At 47.4% G+C, this 8,181-nt stretch overlaps 1 protein-coding gene across 5 annotated transcripts in view; it reads right to left on the bottom strand.

The window, feature by feature from the left end:
* Positions 1-8,181, bottom strand: part of LOC103368088 (neuropilin-2-like) — a 91,896-nt gene that overhangs the window by 45,254 nt on the left and 38,461 nt on the right. For all 5 annotated transcript variants that reach the window (XM_008296337.1, XM_008296341.1, XM_008296338.1 and 2 more), the window contains exon 7: positions 6,907-7,062. In XM_008296337.1, the coding sequence (XP_008294559.1) occupies positions 6,907-7,062 (156 nt within the window). The remainder of the gene's footprint in view (positions 1-6,906; positions 7,063-8,181) is intronic.

Below are 8,181 nucleotides of genomic sequence, written 5' to 3'. Positions count from 1 at the left end.
CTCTAACTCGCTTTCTATTATGTTGCATTAGCGCTGAGAACACGACGTGGTGTGTTTATTACTGAGAGCAGTAAGCCTGATTCAACAGAGCCAAAGGCCTGCAATTACTTGGTTGGATACGCATTTATAGATGTTTGCCTTGTTTTAGGTGTGTGTGTCTCTGGGTGCACATTTTCTTCCTGTTCTCAATCCATTAAACCGCAGGAACCGTCAGGGGTGACAAAATATGGATGAAGGCAGTTTCTGACTTGCAGGAGCAGCAGCGGGCTGCTGGGCCAGCTGGGACTTGAACTCATGACCCAGTGGGTGAACAACACAAAGTCCGCCCCAGTGAACTCGTGCCCTCACAAAGGCCTTCATACCAGAAACTGTGACCAGTTAAATGATGGAAAAATGCCTAAAGGCCCCAAAAGGCTTAATGGGATTGTGGTAGCAGACTGTAATTACAAGTGTGTGTGTGTGTGTGTGTGTGTGTGTGTGTGTGTGTGTGTGTGTGTGTGTGTGTGTGTGTGTGTGTGTGTGTGCCAGCGTGTAAAGTGTAATTATGAAGTCTCACTCCCAGGAGCCGGGGGCTGGCGGGTGCTTTCTGATTTCCCCCGGTGCACACTGAAACATTTCTGCAGCACATGTACACTCACAGACACTTTAATGTATGTGCACATGAGAGCGTCCGTCCTGTACGAGTCCCTCGTCTGTGTGAACGTCTCGTCTTGCTGCTGTCCTTTACCAGCTCTTGACATTTGCAAATGAGTGTTTGTGCGTGTATGAGAGCGTCATGCATGAGCTCCTTTCACATGAACCTCGTGTCTTTTTTCTCAATAACCAACTTAGTCGAGGGTCATCAACCAGAGTTTCAGCTCAAGATGCTGCCTGATTCTCCTTCCTGTGTTTCACAAGTAAGTGTAATTTGAGTTCAATGTTATTTGTTAACCCTTCAAACGCTGAACAGTTTCTGGGCACCTCTGTGGAAACAACAAAGCTAGAATATCATAACTCATAACAAGACAAAAATAAGTTGAATTTCTTTCATTTAAAAACCTGGAATCTGACTGTGAGAGCCCACAGGTGTCTACACACCAGCCTACTAGACAGATGTTTTACTACATGACTCGGATACGGATTCAGCTTGTTTCCTGTAGTTCAGCCCAGTTTAGCTGGTTGCACAGTGGAGACAGAATATGTAGTTTTTATAGAGCAAAGTGATTTGATTAAGAAAAGATCATGTCAGACGAGATGAGTTGGAGAAGTCTCCTCTGTTTACTGGTGTCATTTAGGGGACTTTTAGTTCCACCCAACATGCCTTCTGAACCTGCTGGAGGCTTTCTGGGGTTCAAAGTGTTGAGAAAACAGGCATGTGGTGGAATGTCAATCTATCTGAAGTCAGGTTTGCCCTTTTTAATGAGCAGATTATTATCTGTCCTCCTTTGTAGGCGGCCGTCATTTATGACACAGTTTGATAACGAAGGAAGGCTGTGAGTCTGAAGAGGTCATAAAGAAGAAATCATCATATCACAGGTAAGAGGAGACATAACCACTTACTAACAAACATATTATTGGTATAGCAGCTCCCAGGTTGTGGCTCTGCAGTGAGGACCACGGAGAGCCGCCGTAAGGGGATCTGCAGCATCCCCGAGGTCTTCAACTCACTGTTAACAGTCTCTGTCTAAAAGGCTTCAATAACAATCAGCTAATGGACTACACCTGCAACCCAGCTCAGGTTATTAAGTGTGTGTGTGTGTGTGTGTGTGTGTGTGTGTGTGTGTGTGTGTGTGTGTGTGTGAATGGTGCACCAGCGTTAGGAGGGAAGCTGACACCAGGAGGGTGAACACTCTTCTTCTGTCTCCATCTCACACACAAACACACACACGTCTACAGAAACAACTCCAGAGAAGCTCCAACAGTGTTTTCATTTGGCTGTGAAGCGACGGTGACAGACGTGAGCGAACGCCGTCCCTCCTTCGTTCACACACACCTGCTCCGCCACAGAACAGCAGAGCGCCAGCGAGCTGCAAAAGGCAACCGATCCCATGTAGCGTAGAACTACAGGAAAAGCAAGTGACGAATGGATGTGCTCACCTCATGGGAAGGCACAGACCAGGTGTGTGTGTGTGTGTGTGTGTGTGTGTGTGTGTGTGGTAGGCCTGCAGGGCCACCACCAGCCAGAGGACCAGACGGCTGAATGATTCAGATGTCCGTGCTGAGCGTGTTTGTGTGAATGTGTGGAGTTATAAAATAATAAAAGCCACCATCTCCTCTGATTTCGTCACACGAGGACGAGCTCGCCGGCTTCAGGGCGCGACGCTGCCTCTGACAGCTGAATCCAGGAGTGTGTGTGTGTGTGTGTCACTGCAACACACAGCCTCAGACCAGGTGACACATGGCACCTCTATAATGCCTCCTCGTCCTTCCCTCTCTTTCTCTCCCAGCTTTCCTTTCTTCATTTGTCACTACCTCTCCTTTGACCTCAGCCTCCCTGCTGCCTTTCTCTCACCTCAGCCGTCCTCCCTCTACGCTGGCCTTTTATTTTCTTTCCCTCTCCTGACATCCTTCCAGGCTGTGTTGCTGAGACCTCTGATCTAGCCACAGGGATTTGTGGTCAACACCCTGGTCTGCTATTCTCATTATTCCCCTCTCCTCCTTGCCTCTGTTCATCCATCCATCCCTCTTTCTTTTGCTCTGTGATTCCCCTACGAACCTCTCTTCCTCCCTCTGCAGCCTTCACTTCCTCCTCCTTCTCGCTATCACTTCCATGCTGGACTACTTAACCTTTAGCTTGTTTCTTTTTCTTTCTTTGCTAATTTTTTTCCAACTTTTTTCTTTTTAAACATTCCTCCCGTCACGACGCCTCTCCCTCCCTCTCATTCCACCCACGTCTCCCTCCTCCATCCTCCTCTCTCCATCCATCCTCCCTCCCACAGATTAAAGTGGGAATAGGAGGTTCTGGTCTTGGCCGTGGTCCAGCGCTGTAATGGCCACAGACAGCTCTGCCTGCAGCCATTCAGCGCGACTACGTAACCACATTTGTACCACGTCGAACTTAAATGTACCTGCAGAGGGTCTCAAACTCCTCAAGAGACAGAAACTGAAACTGAGACATCATCTCTGGACCTCAGACAGATTCAGAATCGTCCGATACTTTCAGTTCTACAGATAGTGTCGTATTTTTTCCTCATGATCCCATGAGCAGTCAGATGATCTGACACTGGCCTGTTAATCAAAAGGGAATACAGGATGAATGGCTGCTCCAGCAGTAAGACAGGAACAGAGGAGAACAGAGACACGAGTGGATTAAAGGAGACAGAGTTTGGGTTCACATGGTGTCTTATGCTTCGCCCATATGTCTGTTTGACTTCCCCGTTGCTCTGCTCGTATCTGTCAGTGCAATGCTGGAGAGAATTATGGATGAATAAGACTTTCTCCTTCTGTCTGAAAAGTTTTTGCTAGTTAACGTGTTTTCCATATGTGCCATCTGGTTCACGACAGGCCTTTAATGACATTATCAAATACATTACAGATCACACAAATCACGGTGATGCTGTGTGACAGCAGCGCCGCCCCTCTGGACCGGCTCCCACATGTTCCAAACCACAGTGTGTGTGTGTGTGTGTGTGTGTGTGTGTGTGTGTGTGCACGGTGGCAGTTTTATTAAGAGCTACTCATCTGTGACAAATGTTAAGATGCAATAAGAAAGAGGCTGTGAACATGAATCTGTCCACATGCATGTGGTCCGTTTGTGTCTTGGTTCTTGTGTACGTGCACGCTGGCTTCGTGTGCGGACCGGTTTGGAGGAGCTCAGACACCGGACTGGACTCATACCTTTCTTTTTTTTCTATCCATGTGGCTTCCATTAATATTTGTCCTCCTTTAATACGTCTTGCTCATAAAACACTAATTCAATAATTCTTCCAGATTAATACAAACATACACACACACACACACACACACACACACACTCAGTGAAGCATCGCTGTAGCCAAGTACAGAAAGTCATTTGTTAAGGCAGGATAAACGTGCCTGTCGAGTCCATGATGACTTTCTCAGAGACATGAGGGGGACGGCAGGACAGATGATGGAGTGTCGGGGGAGGGAGAAGAGAGGAGATGGAGAAGAGTGGAAGAAGAGGGTGAATGAAGATGTGAGGAGAGTGAATGAGCCGACAGGGAGGGACAAGTTGATGGATGGAGAGATTTTTAAGGGAACTAGTGAAGGGGTGAGTGAATGAAAATGTCAGGGAGGAGATGGATGGATAGACGTACAGTTAACACCGGGGTCAGCTCACCTCTCTATAATCCCGGCATGAGTAGAAAGCAGCCCAGTGTGTCGCTGCGCCGGTCCACAGCACAAGCGTATCATTTTCACCAAAATGGTTGTAAACTTGGTTTTTTAGGGGCTACTCTTGGGGCAGAACTCGTCAGTGTAGAACATACCCAGACCTCTCTGTGCTGCGTCTGCATTTAGGCCAAATGAGGATCCTTCCTAAAACCAACCTGGTCGTTCTGGAGCCTCGTCTGAAGACAGGATGTTTCCGTGTATGTGCGTGGCTGCATCTTTACCCAAACATGATCCTTACTAACTCTAACCAAGCAGTTGTGGGGATTAAGCTTAAAGGAGTCATTTTGTAGAGAGAGCAGAGAGCGTTGAGTGATGCACACGGGATTCAAACATACATGTTCTGGCTAAAACCCGGCTGCTAACAGACGGTCTTGTGTCCTTCTTCTGTGTCGCGTCAAAGAAATTTGTCAGATAAATCGTGACAGGCACAGGCCAATAGAAAAACGAGGCGTCTTACAATTTCACAGCCTTCATGGGAAAACTAATGCTGCTTTGCTGTGGACCAGCGTGGCCACGAACACGTTTTGGTGTGAGACTGAGTTTTATAAAGTGGCAGCTGCTCAACGGTAAGGAATTAGCAGTGCTGCCGTAAGGCTCTCACACAGATTTATGTTGAGACAAAAGAAAAATATGACATGCTTAGTCACTGATCGCTGCATGAACTGATCCAGGATCTGCTCTCAATTACAAAAACAATTTCCTTGAGTTGTCCCGTGAATGCAGACGCAGCATTTCCACACATTCAAACTACAGCATGGGACACTCTGCCAGAAGATCTTGGCCACTGCTTCCAGGGATCTATACGTCTTTCTAGCATAAAACACGCGCTCACACTTACGCCCTGAAAGATGAGCGAGACGGCACGGAAAGGTCGATGCTGACTGGCCAGCTGAGAAGGGACCAAGATGCTGACAGCATCATTTCATCATCAGATAAATAGCCATCTTTCCCCTCTGCTCTGACTTCACTGCTTTCATTCATCTCTCCCTCCAGGGACAGAAAGCCGTCGTGTAGCGACCACCCAGCGTGCACGTATGCAGTCTGTTCATATTTCTAGTTAATATCCATAATGTACCGGTGATGGTATACGGCCGTAGATCCGTGGGCTGACTGACGACCCTGAGCTGAACCGTCCGATTACTGCACAGACTGACTCACCAGGAGGCCGAATGGCTCAAAGACCCTCACCGTTTGGTTTGTCAGTGTGTGTGTGTGTGTGTGTGTGTGTGTGTGTGTGTGTGTACTCTACCAGAAGCTGCAGCTGATTTATTCTAGACCCTCCTCCTCAACACACACATTTATATGCACACACACACACACTCGCCACGTCTCTCTCGGTATTCGGCTGGAAGCGGCTTTCCAGGGTTGTGGGGGAATCAGGGGGATTATGGGTGGCGACACCAACAGCTAACCTCAAAACATTGTCATTAATCTGTTTTGCATATTGGCTTGTTGTTTCCTGTCCTGATGCCGCCGTGCGACTGACAACACCGACGAGACATTTTAACGAGTGGCTGGTCAGTTTTTTTCTTTTCTTTCTGTAAACCATAAAAACATTCCTGAATCTTCATTTATTGTGAAAAACCTGCAGTTTATTCCCGTAAATGTATTCCAGCATTTTACATGACCATGATTTTTCTACATATATTTTATTATTAAAAAACTGTCGACTGAGCTTAACAGCTGTACACATGATTGAAAAACTAGCTTTACGCTCACTTCCTCTGCCTCTTTCCTCCATCATCTGTCAGTTTTTTTATTCGTTCTTTTCTGTGCTGTTTTATCCATCTATCACTTCTCTGGGAGTTAGCTTCAGCTATAAGCCTTATGGGATCTGCAGTCCACAAAGGAACCCCAGATGGTTAGACGGGATCTCGTGTTTCCCCCTCTGAGGAACATACATGCATCTGTGAGCGTGTGCATTAGCGTTCATAAAGGAATACGGGTTTATAGCGCAGAGCTAGACGTGGCGTTAGACCGCAGGACAAACATGTGCGACCGCTAGCAGGGGGAGAACGGCTGTGATGGAAAAAGCAGCCGCAGCCGCTGGAATGCGCCTCTGCTTTAATTGCAATTCCAACCATTAAGGCTGTCCATACTGTCTGCTTCATTTCTACCTGGCAGCCCCACGCGGCAGCAGCGCCGATGACACATCATGCCTTTACACCTTGGAGAGAAACCGCTGAGAAACCGACCCAATCAGGTCAGCATTCCAGGCAGCGCTCTGACCAGACGCTAACAGGATCCAGATGGGACGTGGACGGCAGAATGTGCGGTGGAAGTGCAGTTGCATACGATGATGTAAGATATCACTTGGAGCTTGGAGACGTGTGCTGGTTCTGGCTCGGTCATAAACGCTTAAATGAAACCAACTGAATGGCAGTGGAACGGCTGTAATTGCAGACACCGGTTAAATTTTGGGCCTGTGGTCAACTCTGGCTGCATATATTCCATCTCGTATTTCTCGCTAACTCTTCCACGAGAATGCGTGCTGAGGCATGTGTGCAACCTAAGAGAAGTTTCTCTAGTTGCCTCGGACTCTTTTGCAGTTGCTCTATGTGTGTGTGCGCCTACCTTGTGATTCTTGCCGTGTCTGTAGACCATCCAGTCCTCTCCGTTAGTGCTGACCTCCAGTTTGAAAGTGGTCACATGGTAGGCCTTCTGAGTTTCCTTCGAAATGGCGCCCTGAGTGGCGATGCCCGTGAGCACCTTCAGAGTATGGAGGTCCACCTGTTGGTGAGAAGAGAGGTACAAGAACACCAACAACAAATCATTAGTTGGCTTCTGAAGGAGTGTCGGCTCCATGCAATGAGACCCACTGCAGGCTGTAACAGAGAACATCTGCAGTAGTCCTACAACGAGATAAAAACTGAACAAAAGGAGGAAAAAAACACAAGCATTAGGTGTTGAAGTGGTTAAAGACAGATGAAGATATATAAATATAAGCACACAGTATACACCTGGACTCCTTCATCTCTCCTCTTCCTCCCTCCTCGTCTCCTTCTCTGTTTCTTTCCTCTCTGCAGCTCTCTCCTGGCAGATCGATAGGAATGACCCGGGGCTCATTTTAATTTCCTCTCATACAATAGCTATAATCACCTCCCATCCTGATTGTGGAAGCTACGCTACGTGTCTGGCATGCTGCTGGCTGTGTTGCATTATACTTGGACAGCACTGGGCTCAATGCCGCTTTCACACTCCTTCATTTCAAGGTCCCTCCAGCAGATCCAACACATTGGTTTTGCTCCACGGTGCCCAAAATGAGTCGACCAAGTGGAACAATGCAGCTAAATAAATAACAATGGACAGTGAAAAAAAATCTGTTTTCACAGGTTCATTCAATATATGAACAAAACAGTATAATTACAGTGTTCTAGGGATTTATTTTAACCCTGATAATGAGCAGCACTTGTCAGCAAGAACTGTGTGGATCAGTGTTTACAGACTGCAGGTTGGACTGGACCACTGAAAGCTAGCAGGAGGTCGTGTACACCACCTAAAGGCTGGTTCAGACGTACGGACAGACAGACGTGTTCCACAAGCTACACAGCAGCAGCTCTTAACAGGAATACAGCTCACCTGCTCACCTGCTCACCTGCTCAACATGATGCACTCACATTTCTAAGCTCTGTCAATTCAAGGCAAACAGACGGAGAGCAGCAGATGAGGAAGGTTCTCCTGGAGGTTTACTGTCCTCTATTGAAGCTGCTGAAACCTGTAGATTAATCAGAACTTGTGTGTGTGTGTGTGTGTGTGTGTAGGTGTGTGTGTGTGTGTGTGTGCTGGATGTCCCACTGGGGTGCAGTACAAAACACTCGGGGAGGCAAAACGCTGTGTTTGTTATCTGTC

Source organism: Stegastes partitus, unplaced genomic scaffold, assembly GCF_000690725.1.
Source record: "Stegastes partitus isolate 25-593 unplaced genomic scaffold, Stegastes_partitus-1.0.2 Scaffold1121, whole genome shotgun sequence".
Classification (NCBI taxonomy): Eukaryota; Metazoa; Chordata; class Actinopteri; family Pomacentridae; genus Stegastes; species Stegastes partitus.
This window is presented reverse-complemented; position numbering and strand designations above follow the sequence as displayed.